Raw genomic sequence first — 18,948 nt, 5'->3', positions numbered from 1 at the left:
CCCCCGCTTGACATTTCACTAGCTGAGACACAGGAGCAATGGGACGAGGTGACAGTTGTGCTGTCTTCACTGGAGGTAGAGTCCAGGCTTCTCCACTTGGGCTAAGTTTTGAATTTGAGTTTGAGTGGAGTCCAGACCCAAGCCAGTTTGGACCGTGATTGTAGTTCCGGATCATTTTCTCTGTTAGTGGCTTAGGAATGATCAGTCCTGTTGCTCAGGCATATTGGAGGCTGGCCCGCAAGCGCTCCCAATAGGTGAAGAAGCATGCTGGCGGTGAAGTTGGCTTCCTTTTCCCTCCAGAGGGGAGACTTCAGGTTAGCTTTGGAGGGGAAGATATGTCAATCAGGCAAATTTTTACCCGCCCCCACCTTGCTTCACTCCATCTCATCGTTCAAATGTCCAGTCTCGGAAGTTGCGAAGCTGGGAGGAAGATGGCGGTGCTACTGTCCAGGTTTCTGGGGGAGAGGAGGGTTTTGTCACCCTCCTGGGTTCCTCTCAATCCTCATCCTGGATCAGGCATCACTGAACCCAGCAGACATGAACAAGTAGAAGCTCAGCTACAGCCCCAGTGCTCCTGTGGACACAGAGATGAGGTTCTCGCTTCCCTAGCCCTTGCATAAACCCCTCTGGCTGCCTGGGAAGGAACAGAAAACTTGGACTGTCTGGAGAGGAGGTGGGGCTGCAGGTGGCTGAGACTCCTGGGAGCCTGCAAGCAGTTCTGGGGAAGTGGTTTTTGGCTTCAAGGGTCAAGGCTGAGGGAGTTGACAGGTGTACTAGAACTAGCTAGGCTGTGAGCCCTCCCCCATCTCTTCTAGGCAGCCTAGGTTTGGCAGATGTTTATTATGCCAGCCACCTGGTCCAGGGCTGAGACGCTCAGAGTAGCTGGAGGGCACGGGCCTCTCCCCCGTACGCACTCACTCCCTGGACATAAGAGGAGAGGAAACTAAGGCTGGAAGGGCTGGAGTCTGGGGCGCTCCAGGACAGAAACCCAAGGATGCTTCCAAGTAGGCTTGAGCACCACGTCGGCCCTCGGGTGCCCCCTGCTGGCAACCTGGAGAGGAGTACTTAGGCGCTGTATCTGGTAGTGTGTGGTGCCTGTGTAAGATAAAGAAGCGCTCTGCCCACACAAGACTGAGATAGGGAGGGGATCGGTGGGGAGGGACGGGATAGGCAGCGGCTGGTGACTAAAAGCACAAAGTTTCAGCCCCAGAGCCTGAGCTGCCTTGTCACATGGGCTCTGTGACCTAGAGGAAGGCATTTTCTTCTAGTCTCAGTTTCATCGTCTGTTGAGTGGGTCACTAAGAGCCCTGTCTCACCATCTCCATGGAAACACCGCGTTGCCTGGGAAGTCCAAGCGTCCTTCACCTAGACCTACAGGAACTGCCGCCAGCTGGTTCCTCCTCCCCGCTGTGCCCAGGGAGGAGGGGCGGGCAGAGCCAGAGCTTGCTTGGTGCTCCTGTGATTGGCTGACTGGAGCAGCCTGGGTTAACCCTCTGTGTGCTGCTCCATAGTGCTAGGAGCTGTCCAGAGCTGGCGTCAGGGCATCCTTTCTCTTGTTGCTGAGCTTGCCTGGTCCTGCCTCACGTGGGTGTCTGAGAGTGAGCAAGTGTGTAGACGTGGTGTGTACAGGGCAGATGAGAGGCTGATACTCTTTCCCCCACCAACGTCCCCTGAGACCCCCAACACCTTGTGGTGTGACCTCTGACCTCAAAGCAGCCTTCCAGAGTACTTGCTGTCTGTCGAGCCTCGTTTTCTTCCGTTTAGCCCCAGGTAGGGACTGAGCCACAGAAAGAGTCTTGGTGTGGGACCATAGCGCCTTCCCTCCAGCTCCTAATTCCATCTATACCAGAGGAGCTCAGTGCCTCCCTCCGGTTCCCAGACTCTGTCTGACTCTAACGTCCCAAAGACCAGGGCCTCAAAGTAAAGAGCCCTCCCCTTTGTGGGTTTGGGTTGTTTGTTTGGTTGGTTTTGGCCCAGGTTGTCCTTGACTTCTCCCCCTCCCACCTCCTCACTTCCTAATTTTTGCGGGACAGGTGTCTGGAGCTCGCCCCAGCCCTGGTTCTCGCTGTTGGTTGTGGCTCTCTGGGCGGCTTCCTCGGCTGTCAAAAGCGACCCACATGGAGCCTCACTGGTGAGGTTTTCCTGCAGTTAAGGAAGGAGACCATTCGTATCTGCAGCCCAGACCCTTGCTAAAAGCTCGGGAGACCTAAGTGAAAGGAATGATGAGAAAACACTGGAGCCGGGCGGTGGTGGCGCACGCCTTTAATCCCAGCACTTGGGAGGCAGAGACAGGTGGATCTCTGTGAGTTCTAGACCAGCCTGGTCTACAGAGCTAGTTCCAGGACAGGCTCCAAAGCCACAGAGAAACCCTGTTTCAAAAAACCAAAAAAAAAAAAAAAAAAAAAAAAAAAAAAAAAAGAAAGAAAACACTGGAAAGGCTCAGTGGGAGCTCTAGTGCTGTGGGGCCCTTACCCAGCATGCTCGAGGGTCTGGGCTCAGTCCCTAGCACTTCAAAACAAACATCCCCTGAGTCCTTAAGGCGCTACCCTCACCACCCAGGCAGCACTCACACAGAAGTCACATTTGCACAAGGCCCTGCTGGCCTCCGTGAGGACCACTGGCTGGGCCGGGAGCCACTTCCTGTTTGAAATCCCAGCTGTGCCTCTTATTGGTTGTGTGGTCTCAGGGAAGTTACTTGAACCTTTCCTGTGTCCCAATTTCCTCACTAGTAAAAGTGGTGATAACAAACTCACTTTGCAGAGTTGTTCTAAGAACTACCTCATGTATGTAAATTTCCCTGGCCCGTGGGAAATGTTCTACCAGTGTTGAGTCTTTCCTGTGTTGTCGTGTTGTGCCCCCCGCCCCCGGCTTTCCTCTTCTCCATGGTGCACTATTGTCCAGTTACACTTCAGCTTCTCCGTTTACAAGTTCTGCTCCTTACAGAACAAGACTGGCGTCTGTCTTTGTCACATCCATGTTCTCAGCGTCTACACCAGAGCCTGGCACACAGGTGCCGAACAAATGGTGGTTGAATCAACGGCTGTTTGATGCCCCTGTACCAAAGGGGAACATATGATCTGGGCTGGTTGATGGGTTTGCACATGGCCCATTCTGCAGCTAGGAATCTCCACTACCGATCCCAAGTCTCCAACTTCCTGGTGCTCAGAAAGTGCTTATGAACCTGTGGTACCCTCACTGCTCTCTTCCAGGGCCAGCAGTCCTCAGGAGAGGACATGGAAATCTCAGATGACGAGATGCCCTCGGCCCCCATCACCAGCGCTGACTGCCCCAAGCCCATGGTGGTGACCCCAGGGGCAGGGGCTGTGGCAGCTCCCAATGTGCTGGCTCCAAACCTGCCCCTGCCCCCACCCCCTGGTTTTCCTCCATTACCCCCACCACCTCCGCCCCCACCCCCACAGCCTGGCTTTCCCATGCCCCCACCTTTGCCTCCCCCACCCCCCCCACCCCCACCATCCCATCCTGCGGTGGCAGTGCCCCCACCACCTTTGCCAGCACCACCAGGCGTCCCACCCCCACCCATCCTGCCACCACTGCCACCCTTCCCGCCTGGACTGTTTCCTGTGATGCAGGTGGACATGAGCCATGTGCTGGGTGGCCAGTGGGGTGGCATGCCCATGTCCTTCCAGATGCAGACACAGATGCTCAGCCGGCTCATGACAGGCCAGGGTGCTTGTCCCTACCCCCCCTTCATGGCTGCTGCAGCTGCCGCTGCTTCAGCTGGACTGCAGTTTGTCAACTTGCCCCCCTACCGGAGTCCGTTCTCCCTAAGCAACAGTGGCCCAGGCCGTGGGCAACACTGGCCGCCCCTGCCCAAGTTCGACCCCTCCGTGCCACCACCAGGCTATGTACCACGTCAGGAGGACCCGCACAAGGCCACGGTGGACGGGGTCCTGCTGGTAGTTCTCAAGGAGCTCAAGGCTATCATGAAGCGCGATCTCAACCGCAAGATGGTGGAAGTGGTGGCCTTCCGGGCCTTCGACGAATGGTGGGACAAGAAGGAGCGGATGGCCAAGGTATGTATGCGGGCTGCTGGGCAGGGAGCATCCTAGAGTGACAAGAGACCCGTGGAGACCCCCCTTTCTCCCCACATGTGTTACTGGCTGTGGGCTGCCTCTGTCCCAGCATGAGACCCCTTTAAACAGTGCACCTTACTGAACAGCCTGGACCCATGGCCTCTGGCTGTGCGCAGCTCCGTCCCTTTAAATAGAGGAGACAGCTGAAAGCATTATCAGTTGTGCGGTTCCTCATTTGCCCCCCTCTCTCTTCTCAGGTCTTTGGTACAAAATCTGACCTTGTGGAGACTTTTCCTTTTTTTTTAAATTAGTTTATTTTACGCCTGTTTTTCCTTTTTCCTTGGAGGGCGTATCTATCCAGACTCCCAGAAGCCATCCCTAGCTGCCTTACCTCTACTTCAGAAAGTTTTCTTGAGTTCTTTTTCTTTATGAGGCGGAGTCTCAGCCTGTGGTCCAGGCTTAAGGATGTTTCTGCTTCGTAGGCTCTTTAACTGCAGTGACTGACAGATAAGTAGCTGGGAGTGGTGGCACACACCTTTAATCCCAGCAATCAGGAGGAAGAGGCGGGTGGATCTCTGTGAATTCAAGGCCAGCCTGGTCTACCGAGCTGAGTTCCGGGACAGCCAGGGCTATAGAGAGAAACCCTGTCTGAATAAAACATAAAAAGAAATAATAAGAACACTGCTGCTGACAAGGAAAAGCGTAGCTCTGGTTTTCTCTGCTCCTCACCCCAGCCCAGAGGGAAGCAGACTCACATTTTGCTCTCCCTCCCTACACTGCACTTTAGGGGACGCTTGTGTGTCTGGGAACTTGCTCTCTCACAACTGCTTCTGGTCCATATGAGAGGGTAATAAACTAGAAAGAACCACCTGCCACACGGTTCTTTATAGTTGACTTGCATTGTGTTGGCCCCCTGGGATGAGTGACAGTCACAGCTAAGTAAAGCTGTCATCAATAGCATAGTGTCTGTGCCCTGAGGACAGCTCGTTTTGTTTTGTGCAGTTCCACACCATCCCTTTAAAGCCGGTGTCTCCGCCTCGAGTGGCCACCTATGGGTGAACAGTAAAGGAACATCTGTGCAGACATGATCTGGATTTTTGCTTCCTCTTGTTTTTTGAGACAGTTTCACTATGTTGCCTTGGCTGTCTGGGAGTTGCTCTGTAGCCCAAGCTAGTCTCCAACTCAGACCCACCCACCTCTTGAGTCCTGACTTTAAAGACCTGGCCATCACAAATTTGTTGAGAGGCTTTATTTATTTATTTATTTTGGTTTGTCGAGACAGGGTTTCTCTTGTAGCTTTGGAGCCTGTCCTAGAACTATTCTCTTGTAGACCAGGCTGGCCTCGAACTCACAAAGATCCTCCTGCCTCTGCCTCCTGAGTGCTGGGATTAAAGGTGTGCGCCACCACCACCTGGATGAGGCTTGTATTTATTAAAGCTGAATCTGGTTTAGGTTTAAATCAAATACTTATTAGGTGGTGTACACCTTTAATGCCAGCACTCAGGAGGCAAAAGAAGGTGGAGCTCTAGAGTTAAAGGCCAGCTTGGGCTACATAGAGACATCCTATTTCAAAAAAACAAACAACCCGGGCGGTGGGTGGTGGCGCACGCCTTTAATCCCAGCACTTGGGAGGAGGAGGCAGGAGAATCTCTGTGGGTTTGAGGCCAGCCTGGACTACAAGAGCTAGTTACAGAGTTCTGGGAGAGGCTCCAAAGCTATAGAAAAACCCTGTTTCAACAAACAAAACCCAACAATAACCAAAACAAAACAGAAAAATCCACCAGAGACTCTAACCCAGGTTCCCTATGATTGTGAATTTAGAATCTTCCTGTTTCTACCTCTGGGTGTTGGGATTACAAGTATGCCCTACCATGCACAGTTGAGCAGATGCTGAGAGGGGAGCCCAAGGCTTCATGTTTGCTAGGCAAGCAGTCTTCCCAGCTGAACTACATCCCCAGTTCTGAATAAATCCTTCACGCTGTTGACAGGACCTGAGCCAGATGAGAAGCGCACCTGTAACCCTAGCATGTGGGAGGTGGGGCCAAGAATATCAGGTGTTTAAGGCCAACCTTAGCTCCATGCTATCCTGTAAAACAACAAAAGCAGCGGTTAGAGCGACGTCTCAACAGTTCAAAGCCCTGGCTGCTCTTAGAGAGTTTAGTTCCCAGCACCTACATGGTGGGTCAGAACTAATCTGTAAATTCAGTCCCAGGGGATCCAGCTCACTCTTCTGGGCACCAGACAGACATGAAGACAAAGCACCCTTGCACATAAAATAAAAATAAACTTAATAGAAACTATGTAACAAGATTAAAGAAAAAATAGAAAACAAAAACAAAAAAGAAAAAAATGTAACAAATTCAAAAGATCAATTACCTTGGGTCTGCTTTCGTGTTTTACCTTTATTGTATTTTATCATACTTTATTTTGAGATAGGGTCTCGTGTAAGCCAGGTTGTCCTTAAAACTTACTGTGAAGCTAAACAATGTGGGCTTTAAATGCCCCCGTCTCCCAAGTGGTAAGGCTCGGGAGCGTGTGCCACCATCCCCAGCTCTCCCTTGTCACTAGTGTTGTTTGTTTGTCGGTGCTATTTTACCTGTGCGGGTGTTTGCCTGCATGCATGGAAGTGAAGTCAGTGCCTGCCTGATGTCCACAGAGGATGGTATTGGACGCCCTGGACCTAGAGTTACAGATGGTTGTGAGTTGCCATATGGGTGCTGTGAATGGGACCCAGGTCCTTGGCTTAGACAGCCAGTGGTCTTAACAAACCGTCGAGCCATCTTTCCTGCCCCCCCCTCTTTTTATAGCACTTGCTCAAGAAATAAAATTGGTTCCAACTAATTTCTAATTTTTTTTAATTTATTTATTATGTATACAACATTCTGCCTTGATGTATGCCCGCATGCCAGAGAAGGGCACCAGATCTCAGTACAGATGGTTGTGAGCCACCATGTGGTTGCTGGGAATTGAACTCAGGTCCTCTGGAAGAACAGTCAGTGCTCTTAACCTCTGAGCCATCTCTCCAGCCCTAATTTCTAATTTCTGAATGGGAATCCCTAACACTCCATCCCTGTCTTACGGGGCTATCAAGTTCGCCGCTTCAAGACTGTGGGCTGTTTGTACCATGCCGGACCCACATGGCACAGGAAATAAGACACTGTAAAGGTTCCTTGAGTGTGGACCTTGGTCTGTGAGATAGTGGTGCAGACACACAGCACGCAGCTCTCATTCCCACACGCGGAGACTGCTATTCTATAACTTCATCTGTAAGTAGTGTGTTGCTAGTGAGGCCTTAATGGAGGGGCCGTGCAGGGCTCTGGACCCCCAGGAAGGGAGTGTGGGGTGGTCAGGTGTGTGGGAAGAACGTGTACTGCCTGCAGAGAGTGGGAGCAATGCCTCTGATTGTGGTCACTGTTCCCTTCTCTCCCACCCTAGGCCTCACTGACCCCTGTGAAGTCGGGTGAACACAAGGATGAGGACAGGCCAAAGCCCAAAGACCGAATCGCCTCATGTCTGCTGGAGTCATGGGGCAAGGGTGAGGGCCTGGGTTACGAGGGCCTGGGCCTTGGCATTGGCCTCCGTGGTGCCATTCGCCTGCCCTCCTTCAAGGTCAAGAGGAAGGAGCCACCAGATACAGCCTCCTCTGGTGACCAGAAGCGGCTGCGGCCCTCAACATCCGTGGATGAGGAAGATGAAGGTTTGTGTTTCTTCGCTGCTGGCTGGCTGTTCCCCTTCTTCCCATCTCCGCATCTCAGCTCTGACTCCTGCTGTTCCCACAGAGTCAGAACGGGAGCGTGATCGAGACATGACCGATGCCCCCTGTGAGCTCACCAAGCGGGACCCCAAAAGCGTGGGTGTGCGACGTCGACCAGCACGGCCACTGGAACTGGACAGTGGTGGGGAAGAGGATGAGAAAGAGTCCTTGTCCGTGTCCTCGTCGTCATCAGCGTCTTCATCCTCGGGATCTTCCTCCACCTCGCCCTCATCTTCAGCCTCAGACAAGGAGGAGGAGGAGCGAGAAAGCACAGAGGAGGAAGAGGATGAAGCAGAGGAGGAGGAGGAAGGCCCTAGGAGCCACATATCCTCACCCTCATCCTCATCCTCATCCACCTCTGATAAGGTCTGGATCAGGGAGGCTCCCAGGTGCTGAGTGGGGCACAGGGACCTTCAGCTCACCTGCAGGGAGGCTCCTAGGTGCTGGGAGGGGGCACAGGGACCTTCAGCTCACCTGCAGGGAGGCTCCCGGGTGCTGGGAGGGAGCACATGGACCTTTAGCTCACCTGCAGGGAGGCTCCCGGGTGCTGGGAGGGGGCACACGGACCTTCAGCTCACCTGCGTCTCTCTGGCCCTGCACCTCAGGATGATGACGACGACAGTGACGACCAGATTGATTCTGATGACGATGGCCAAGACACAGCCCTGTCAGAGGCTAGTGAGAAGGACAGTGGAGACTCTGAGGAAGGTGAGCAGGAAGTAGGCAGCTGACCCAAGCCCACCCCGGTGCTCTGAGTTCCCGGTGTTAGTGCTTTTAAGAGGTGTGTTCATTAGAGCGAAAGAGCACATACTCTTGTGTTAGGACCCTAGCTGCATCAAATGGCAGAAAGGACGAGGCCATAGACCAGAACATAGATGAGTGGGGTTTAAGGCTGGCTTGGGCAGGGGTAGGAAGGAAGCGGGTGGCATCTGACTGTGACGGTGGAAGCGCTTTGGAGGTGGTGGTCGCCACACCGTGAGTGAACACACTGAGTGGTGCTGGGATTCTTCACTTGGAAATGAACAATCTTACATTAATTTCACCTTGCTCTTTTTATATTGAGTGAGGGCTGTGTTCAGAGGGCATCCTGTCCAGAGGCCTGTGGGGAAATACCTGGCATAGGGCAAGGGCACCATGGGCCATGTAATAACCCTCCCAACCCGTGTACCCCATCCAGAGGAGACAGAGAGCATCGCCGCTTCCAAGGTCGCGGCTGAGTCGTCATCGTCCAGCGAAAGTTCTGAGTCTTCCGAGTTTGAGTCCAGTTCTGAGTCATCGTCTTCATCTTCATCCTCGGAGGATGAAGAGGAAATGACTGTACCTGGTGAGGAAGAAGAGGAGGAGGAAAAGAAAGAGACCGCAATGGCTACAGCTGTGGTAGTGGCCTTGGCCGATGAGAGCATGCCTCCAGCAGGTGGCCAGGACTTTGAGCAGGAGAGGGCAGAAGGACCTCTGGGGCCAGGAGCCCCCTTGGGGGAGTCGTTGGGCACGGAAGAGGAACTGGACATTGAGGCTGAGGACGAAGTCCTTGAGATGCAGGCTTCTGTGCTGGAAGAGCCTCCCCTGCCCGTGGGTGCCCAGGAGCTGGACGGGAGCAGAGAGCCCCCAGAAGAGCCAGTCCCAGACACACAGGAGGACATGTTGCTATCTCCAGAGCTCCCTGTCAGTGAGACAGAAGCCCAGCTGCCGTCACCCCCTGAACGTGGTCCAGGTAATCCTGCAGCCTCCTGGGTGGGAGTTGGGTGGGGTATGGGGCAGGAAGCTGGGTAGTCTCTTTGCCAATGGAACCAAACCAGATCCTCTGCAAGGGCCTCAGCAGACTCCTGGGGCACTGCTGGGCTCACTGTTCAATGACAAAATTCCCACCAAGCCTTTAATCTCCAGCATTCAGGAGGTGGAGGCAGGCGGAGCTCTGTGAACCAGAGACCAGCCTGGCCTACAGAGTGAGTTCCAGGACAGCCAGAACTAAATAGTGAAACCCTGTCTTGAAACCCACCCTCCCCCCAAATAAAACTTCCCCAAGGGTTATTCCTCAGCCTGTGTGTCTCTGAGGTGCCCTCCCCCCATACATACATTCAGTGGGGACCCATAGTCGGTTTAGCCTTGGGGTGCCAGGTCAGGTGAGGGGACGGTGGGTTCTGTAGCCTCCACCACCTTGACAGAGTGGGGCAAAAGCATGTGCCGGGCTCATTGCCGGGGCCTTGGTATGAGCGGTGCCTGCAGGGGCAGAAATGCTCTTCACTCGAGCTGCTGGACACAGCGTTGCCTCTGCTCCTGAGGAACCAGTACTGCTGCTAATTATAATTACTGTTAACATTTCAGAATATTTAACTTAGCCGCACGTGGTTAGTATGAAATCCAGGAGATCGGACTGTAGTGTTGGTTTAATGTATGTCCTTTTACTGAGTCCAGACCACAAGTCTGAAGAGTAAGTCAATATGACAGTTCTTTTGGTCCCCGGTACTGTTTAGGTCGTTGTCAGTATAGCCGTAGATCAGATGGATGAAGCCATCTGTCCTCATGAAGCACCTATTCTAGGTCAGGGTGACACCTAACAACAAATTCACTAGAAAAACTTTAGATCCCAAGAAAGTAGAGATAAATGCCAGGGGACTCTATGAAGACTAATGGGGATGGCAGAGATGAGACCTGAATTTTGTTCCTCCACGGAGTGAGTTTTCTTGGGCCATAGGAACAAGGTAGTGTCTGGTTTTCTGCAGTGCTGGGGTCCAGACCCAGGACCTCATACATGCCAGGCCAGTACTCTACCACTAAACTGCACTCTAGACACAAGAGCATAGTTCCAAAGGCATGGGGAAAGCTGGCATCGTTCATGCTGGCACTAGGAAGCCCCTTCTAGATGCATGGCACTGGGCTGGTTCCCGAGGTGCCTCGGTTAACTGTGTAATGTCTATGTGGCGAGCATTGTGGGGCAATAGGAGCACAAGGCTCTGAGAGATGTCTGTGTCAAATAACAACACCTGGTTTCTGCCTTCCTCTCTGCAGAGGAAGACCTGGGAGTGGAGCCCCAGCCGCCGCCACCTCCGATGCTCACCTTGCCCTTGCAGCCGCCATTGCCACCTCCTCGGTTGCTCCGGCCACCCAGCCCACCACCTGAGCCCGAAACCCCAGAGCCCCCAAAACCTCCTGTTCCCCTGGAACCTCCCCCTGAGGACCAGCCTCCACGTACTCCAGGTCTCTGTGGCACTCTGGCCAAGTCACAGAGCACAGAGACAGTGCCAGCCACCCCAGGAGGGGAGCCCCCACTGTCGGGGGGCAGCAGTGGTCTGTCACTGAGCTCCCCACAGGTGCCTGGCAGCCCCTTCTCCTATCCATCCCCATCCCCTGGCTTGAGCAGTGGGGGCCTTCCACGGACACCTGGCCGGGACTTCACCTTCACACCCACTTTTCCTGAGCCCAGTGGACCCTTGCTTCTACCTGTCTGTCCCCTCCCAGCTGGACGACGAGACGAACGCTCTGGTCCCCTGACCTCCCCAGTGCTCCTGGAGACTGGCCTCCCTCTCCCGCTTCCCCTCCCTCTGCCCTTGCCTCTGGCATTGTCTGTCCCTGTCCTAAGGGCCCCACCTCGGCCACCTACCCAGCTGCCTCCCCTGCTGCCTGCTTCCCTAGCTCCGTGCCCACCCCCTATCAAGAGGAAGCCAGGCCGGCCCCGGCGATCCCCACCATCTATGTTGTCCTTGGATGGACCTTTGGTCCGGCCACCACCAGGGCCTGCCCTTGGGAGGGACCTTCTGCTCCTATCAAGCCAGCCACAGGCCCCCATCTTCCCCAGTGCACATGACCCTCGGGCTGTGACTTTGGACTTCCGGAACACAGGGGTCCCAGTGCCCCCACCACCCCTCCCACCCCAGCCCCCTCCACCCCCACCTCTACCACCTGTTGAACCCACCAAGCTGCCCTTCAAGGAGCTGGACAACCAGTGGCCCTCTGAGGCCATTCCCCCAGGACCTCGCCGCGATGAGGTCACTGAGGAGTATACGGACCTGGCCAAGGTGCGAGGACCATGGCGACGTCCACCTAAGAAGCGCCACGAAGACCTGGCCCTATCAGCTTCACCCGAGCCTTCACCACCCCAGCCTCTCTTCCGGCCCCGCTCAGAGTTTGAAGAGATGACCATCCTGTACGACATCTGGAACGGTGGCATAGACGAGGAGGACATCCGCTTCCTGTGTGTCACCTACGAGCGCCTGCTGCAGCAGGACAATGGCATGGACTGGCTGAATGACACGCTCTGGGTCTACCATCCCTATATCCTGCCAGCTGTGGGGTCCACATCCTTCAGGAGCAGAAGTACTTGTAGGTGTATCGCCCTGTCTAGCAGTCACAGTATTGGGGAGGCGGTAGTAGTGATTGTCACCTTCTCAGGCGGTGATCATGCCAGGCCTGTGTCACTTCAGAGGTAACAGCTGGTCTCGGGTCCATATATAGGTTGAGGATCTTAGAGCTTACCAGTAGAGGAGACTGACCAAGACTCCCTCAGCCTTTCTCTGCCTGGCTGGAATTGAATCCCAAATGGCCCAGTGAAATACCGGGTGGGTAGTTGTTTCATTTTTCACAGGAAGAAACCGAGGTTCAGAGAGGCTAAGTGGCTTGCCCAAAGTCACACAGCTACCAAGTGACAAGCTGAGATTTGAAGGCAAAGCTGGCTCTAGAGTCCAGCTCTTTGCTATACAGTCCTGAAGCCAATTTGTTACCATGCCACTTTAAGAATGGACCTTTCTTGATCCCCGCTGACCACTGTGATTCTATCAAGTGCTGTCTCAGGAGCTCTGACAGAATATTCTGATATATTTCACTATTAATAGATTCACCATTACTGCTGTTGTCAGGTGAGAAACAGGTAGAAAGTAGTAACAGCCTTGCCCAGGTCATTCACCTGGGGACAGCAGCCGTGGTGGTGGCCTTGGGCGTCGTTACCCTTAGAGGTGGGTCTGAGGCTGGGGAAGCCAGGAGGAGGTACCTGGAGGGTGATCTCTGAGAATGTCCATGTGGCCCTTGACCCACACCCACCCACCAGCCTCTCGTCAGCAAAGAAAAAGAAACGTGACGATGGCATCCGTGAACACGTGACCGGCTGTGCCCGAAGTGAGGGCTTCTACACCATCGACAAGAAAGACAAGCTGAGATACCTCAATAGCAGCCGTGCCAGCACTGACGAGCCCCCCATGGACACGCAGGTACTGTGAATAGGGCGGAGGTTCAGGGCGGGGATCCGATAGCATCCTTCCTGTCCCACTTGGGCTTCGGGTGGAACAAGGCAGGGCTGGGGAGGTTGAGGATTACCACATCTCGGGTAGACTGGGCTACATTGACAGACTGTCTCACAATTCAAAAACCTGTGAGTAGTGGAGAGCCCCACATGATTTTAAACCGTGGACATTTCCAAAAAGCTGGCTTCCCCCCCTTTCTGTTCAGTATGTACTTACTGAGCACCTCTGCGTACTAGTTATTGGTTAGGGATGGAGTCAGTGAACAAAAAGAAGGGGTTTTTGTTTGTTTTTTAGTTTTTTGAGACAGGGTTTCTCTGTAGCTTTGGAACCTGTCCTGGAACTCGTTCTGTTGATCAGGCTGGCTTTGAACTCACAGAGATCCGCCTGCATCTGCCTCTGCCTCCTGAGTTCTGGGGTTAAAGGCGTGTGCCACCACTGCCCGGCCCAAAATGAAGTTGTTTTTTTTTTTTTTTAAATATTTATTTATTATGTATACAATATTCTATCTGTGTATATGCCTGAAGGCCAGAAGAGGGCGCCAGACCTCTCTACAGATGGTTGTGAGCCACCATGTGGTTGCTGGGAATTGAACTCAGGACCTCTGGAAGAGCAGGCAATGCTCTTAACCACTGAGCCATCTCTCCAGCCCTTTTTTTTTTTTTTTCTTATGTTGTGGGATGAACTTTCAAGCGAACATACAAAATCAAAGGCCAATGCCATGGATAAGAGGGAGGTTGGCAGTCCAAGGGTTGGAGAAGGCCGGGTCGGATCTTAGGGAAGAGGGAGGAGGCTGTGGAGAATGTCAGAAGAGACCACTGAAGATTTCCATAAGGCAGAGGGGCTCAATTGTGTGAGAAAGAAAAGGCTTTTCAAGATGCTGATAAGAACCCGGCGATGGTGGTGGCAGCAGCGCATGCCCCTGATCCCAGCACTTGGTGGGAAGCAGAGGCAGGCAGATCTCTGTGAGTTCAAGGCTAGCCTGGTCTACAGGTTGAGTTCCAGGGCAGCTGTGGCTACACAGAGAACACTGAAGAGATGGGAAGTCAGAAAAGCTCAAAACCAGGAGGTGGGGGCTGGGCTGGGGAGGAGGACATGGCAGTGCCAAACCTGCCCCTTTCTGATTCGTCGTCCCGTGGCGCCAGCAGGGTATGAGCATCCCAGCGCAGCCCCACGCCTCCACCCGGGCAGGCTCAGAGAGGCGTTCCGAGCAACGCCGCCTTCTGTCCTCCTTCACTGGCAGCTGTGACAGTGACCTGCTCAAGTTCAACCAGCTCAAGGTGAGGCTCGCCCTTCCCTGGGACAGCCAAGGCGGCGTGGGACCTGGAAGAGCACTCACCCCTTTGTCCTCCCCTTCCTTAGTTTCGGAAGAAAAAGCTCAAATTCTGTAAGAGCCACATTCACGACTGGGGCCTGTTTGCTATGGAGCCCATTGCTGCTGATGAAATGGTTATTGAGTACGTAGGCCAGAACATCCGCCAGGTAGGTGCCGCCCAGGGGACGGGCGGGGGCGCGGGCATGGAGCAGGCCCAGACTTACGGTTTTATGCGGCCAGGTGATCGCGGACATGAGGGAGAAACGGTATGAGGATGAAGGCATCGGTAGCAGCTACATGTTCAGGGTAGACCACGACACCATCATCGACGCCACCAAGTGCGGCAACTTTGCACGCTTCATTAACCACAGCTGCAATGTAAGTGCCCAGTGAGGGGCTGAGAGGACCCCACCTTCGTACTCAGGACCCAGGCTCCTCTTGGGCATGACAGTCATGTGTTTAGTCTCCTTTCCAGGCTCTAGTTGACCAGAGATGACAGGGAGGACGGAGGGGATCAGAGGCCTGTACAAGGAGCTTTTCTCCTGGCCTCAGTTGTTGTTCCCGTGCAATGGGTGCAGTGGGAATCCTAGAGTCCTAGGATAAAGTACTCAAGAGTACTCCAGACTCCAGCGGTGCACACCTCTAAACCCAGCACTTGGGAAGGAAGCAGGTAGATTCTGATTAGTTAGGGGCCAGCCTGGACTACACAAGAGAGACCCAGTCTCATTAGTTGGCAAATTGGTTACCTGGTAAACACAGAGACCCAAGTTCAGTCCCCAGAATCCACATAAAAAGGTGGTGTGGTGTAATCCCAGAGCATAGCTGATTTGGTGAGCTCCAGACTAGTGAGACGATACTGCAGCTGCCCAGGTGAGCAGTAATGGGCTAACCACGCCTGCTGGCTTCAGAAGGGGCATAATGGTTAGGGGCCAGAGCCAGCATTGATTGAAGGGGAGGGCTTGGAGAGAAAGGTACAGACAGTTGCAGGTGCCCCTGAACGTGATGACCTCTATAGTAACTGTTTATCTCGCTCTCCAAACAAAAGCAGCCACAAGTAATATGCAAATGAAGGTGGCAAGACTCTGCCAATCAAACTTGATATGCAAAGTAGGCAACTAGGGCCTGTAGTATACAGAAATAGCACCTGCCTAGATGCACAGATGTAGGCTTCTCATGCATCACAGCTGATGGGAAATAATTGTGGTCATCTTTAAAGGTTCATTTGTTTGTTTTTGTTTGTTTAGTGTGTATGGGTGTTTCGCTATCACGTGTATCTATGTGAGCTGCAGTGTTCTTACCTGAGAAGCCAGAAGAGGGCGCCAGGTCCCTTGAAACTGGATGGTTTTGAGGCACCATGTTGGGGGAGACAAGAGCCTATTGTAGGACCTCTGCAAGAGTAGTAAATGTTCTTCCCCACTGCCATTTCTCCAGCGCCTCATCAGATTGTTTTTTTTAAAATACCAGGCATGGGAGGCGCTGGCTGGAGGGCTGAGCCCAGCTCTGCTCCATTGAGCAGGCGACCCCAGTCCTGCTCAGTTGGGTTTGGGATAGCGACATGGGTGAGGACTGGCTAGGGTCCTGGGCCCTGGCTCACCCCATCACCACTTCCTTGCAGCCCAACTGCTATGCCAAGGTGATCACAGTGGAGTCGCAGAAGAAGATTGTCATCTACTCAAAGCAGCACATCAACGTCAATGAGGAGATCACATACGACTATAAGTTCCCTATCGAGGACGTCAAGATCCCCTGCCTCTGTGGCTCCGAGAACTGCCGGGGGACCCTCAACTAGTCCCCGGGTGCCAAAGGCCAAGGATAGGATGTCAGCCGTAGCCCGGGAGGACCCTCGCCCTGGGCCAGGCTCCACCTCCCACCCATTTCAGGTGCTGTCCCTTCCCCCAGCAGCCACGCTAGGGCCTGGCGCCCCCCAACACTACCCCAGGACCCACCCGCAGCTCCAGCCCCGCAGCGGGAAAGGGCTTCTCTTGTCTCACCTGTGTCTTTCCGTTTTCAAGATGCTCTCTGCAGGCTTTCTATCCTCATCTCTATATCCTGTATCCTGCTTTCCATCCCCCGTCTCTCTCGCTGTCTTCGGCCTCGGCCGTTTTCCGTGAATGCTGCTCTGTTGCGTTGTCTTCTTTATTTCTTCTCCCTTGTCCTAAGAAAAGACATTTTTAACCGTTGAAAATGTGAAGGCAGAAACAGAGGAGGAACCCTGTGGGGGCCTGGAGGCCTCGGTGAAACTGTGTGGGCCCAGGGTCCAGGCTGACTCCGGGCCCGGTGCTGCAGGAGGAGGGGGCTGCAGCGGCCGGAACCTCTCAGAACACTACATACCGGAACGGCTCCTCTCTGCCTGTGGGTGCAGTGAGCAGACCCCACAGCTTCTCCGGCCTGTTCCCCAGTCTGTCCCTTCCTCTGTGGTTGAGGGTGTCCTTTCCCTGAGGTAGACCCTGGGGGAGCCAAGCTGGTCCCAGACAGGAACTTCCTTTCTGGGTGCTCCCAGCTGCCCTACCACCCCTAAATCCTTGGGTTCAATCAATGTTTACTTTCTCATTCGGATGCCAGCAATGATGGAGCCTCCCAGTGCGGTGGGGGCACTGGGAAGGGTGTCTCCACTCTCTGCTGCCTCGGCTTTGCCTGGGTGTAGGGGGTACCAGGGCCCTCAGGGCCCCCCAGCCCTGCCATTACGGGTTGTCTGACCTTACGCATGTGACATTTTTTGTTGTTGATAAGCTTCGCCCCTTTCTTTACCCCACGCCACACCCATGTCACCCTGCTGGAGGCCCCCACGTGGGAGGCCAGAGCGTATTTATTTCTATAGTGAGCAGTTTTTTTTTCCCCCAGAGAAAGGAAAATGGTCTTGGAAATGATTTTAAATCTCAAATCTAAGTCTTAGGCAGCTCCTGTCCCCATGCTAGCCCCGTCCCCATCCTCTTCAGGACTAATTTCATGGATTTTTTTTTCTCATGTATAAAATCAAAATGAAGGGGAAAAAATGATTCTTTTTGAAGTTCAGAACCTATTCCTGTAGACAGATAGACTGCCATAACGGACTTTTCTCGGGAACTTTGTTTCTTGTAGAAACGTGGGAAGACTTTTTTTTTTCTTTATTTCTTTGTACTTCCAAAAAAAAAAAAAAGCAAACAACAACAACAACAAAAAAGACAAACAGCAAGTCTCCCTTCCCCCCAAAGTAGAGCAGGCATGTAAATACTTCTGGACCGTGACTGTTGTGACCCGGAGTCCTCACCAAGATGAAAGTGCTCCGGGTGGGGCCGACCCCACCCGTGGACCAGGGCGGAGCCTCTGGTATCAGCTTGTGTCAAGCTTCTTACATGTAAATTCTGTACAAAGAATTGTTATTATTTTTTTTCTTTTTCTCTATCGTTGGTGGTTTTGTTGTGTTTTTGTTTTGTTTTTTTTTTTAATCCTCCATGGGCCTTCTGTGTTTGAGACTGTGCCCATAGGTCTGAAGGTCTAGAAGATCAGTGGCATTAAAGACACAGGGGGTGCCTGGGCACAGCGTTGACCTTCTCTTCCATTTACAGTTTTCTGCATAACTGTGCAAATGAGAAAAATATTTATTTTTCACAAGAAGAAGTGTGTAGTGTGTAGAGATGGCTAGTTTGAGTTCCTCGTGCGGCCACCTCCCCCCACTGTGGGTGGTTTTCACCTCTCCTGGTATCCTCCACAGAAGGGTAAGGATGGTGACCCCCAGAAGCCAGGGGAAAGCTGCAGGTTCAGCCCATCATGGGATCCCTGTGCACTAACCTTGGCTGACTTTTATGATGGGTGAGGTGTTGAGGTTGCCCCAACCCCTGACCCCCCCAGGAATGGTTTGCAATAATCCTGATGTGTGGGCCCATTTTTCTTTGAATGCTTTTGTTATCACTGAATAGATCTCTGCTTTTAAAGGGCCAGGGGATTCTGATTTTTTTTTTTTTGTCTTTTTTCTCTCCCCCCCATCCTTGCCCCTACAAAGAAGAGAACCAATAAGTTTTCGGGTTGTCTGCGTATAGACTCTCTGTCATCTGTATGTAACTGTTTTTGGAGAGAAGTGTTTCCGTTGTGGGTGTGTCTTGCTGTAAATACCTGTTCATATTTTTGTGAATTCAATACTATGTACCATTGTATTATAGTAACTTTTATAAAGCCAACCATAAATATACTGACTTTTCTTACAGATTCGCCGTCTCTCTTGCTCTCCCTCCCCCCCTTCTCCCTGTTGAAAGTGCACCCTGTTTACAAGGAGGGTGGATTGGCCAGGCCTAGGAACTTGAGGGTGTGGTGGGTTTGCTTGCAGTTGAGATTGTTTCACTCTGTAGCCCAAGCTGGCCTAGAACTTACAGCCCTCCTCTAGCTTCAGCCTCCTGAGCCCTGGGCTATAATCGGACTGACCACACCAAGCTGCCGTGATCGTTCTCCCCTTGATTTTCAGGTTCAGGGTCCCTGGTTGGGTCTAAATTCTGAGCCTGTCAGTGGGTTCTGAACTGGATCAACTGTTTGTTTTTGGTTTTGTGGTTTTTTTTCTTTTTTGGTTTTTTGAGACAGGGTTTCTCTGTGGTTTTGGAGCCTGTCCTGGAACTAGCTCTTGTAGACCAGGCTGGTCTCGAACTCACA

At 53.0% G+C, this 18,948-nt stretch overlaps 1 protein-coding gene across 1 annotated transcript in view; it reads left to right on the top strand.

The window, feature by feature from the left end:
• Setd1b (SET domain containing 1B) overlaps positions 1-18,495 on the top strand; it is a 25,022-nt gene extending 6,527 nt beyond the window's left edge. Inside the window, exons 7-17 of the mRNA XM_013350146.2 lie at positions 3,210-4,034; positions 7,470-7,731; positions 7,814-8,154; positions 8,394-8,496; positions 8,966-9,499; positions 10,795-12,057; positions 12,820-12,986; positions 14,165-14,296; positions 14,379-14,498; positions 14,572-14,709; positions 15,947-18,495. Coding sequence (XP_013205600.1) covers positions 3,210-4,034; positions 7,470-7,731; positions 7,814-8,154; positions 8,394-8,496; positions 8,966-9,499; positions 10,795-12,057; positions 12,820-12,986; positions 14,165-14,296; positions 14,379-14,498; positions 14,572-14,709; positions 15,947-16,120 — 4,059 coding nt within the window. The 3' untranslated portion in view covers positions 16,121-18,495. The remainder of the gene's footprint in view (positions 1-3,209; positions 4,035-7,469; positions 7,732-7,813; positions 8,155-8,393; positions 8,497-8,965; positions 9,500-10,794; positions 12,058-12,819; positions 12,987-14,164; positions 14,297-14,378; positions 14,499-14,571; positions 14,710-15,946) is intronic.
• Positions 18,496-18,948: the final 453 nt, after the last annotated feature.

The sequence above is a fragment of the Microtus ochrogaster genome, chromosome 2 (assembly GCF_000317375.1).
Source record: "Microtus ochrogaster isolate Prairie Vole_2 chromosome 2, MicOch1.0, whole genome shotgun sequence".
Taxonomy (NCBI): Eukaryota; Metazoa; Chordata; class Mammalia; order Rodentia; family Cricetidae; genus Microtus; species Microtus ochrogaster.
This window is presented reverse-complemented; position numbering and strand designations above follow the sequence as displayed.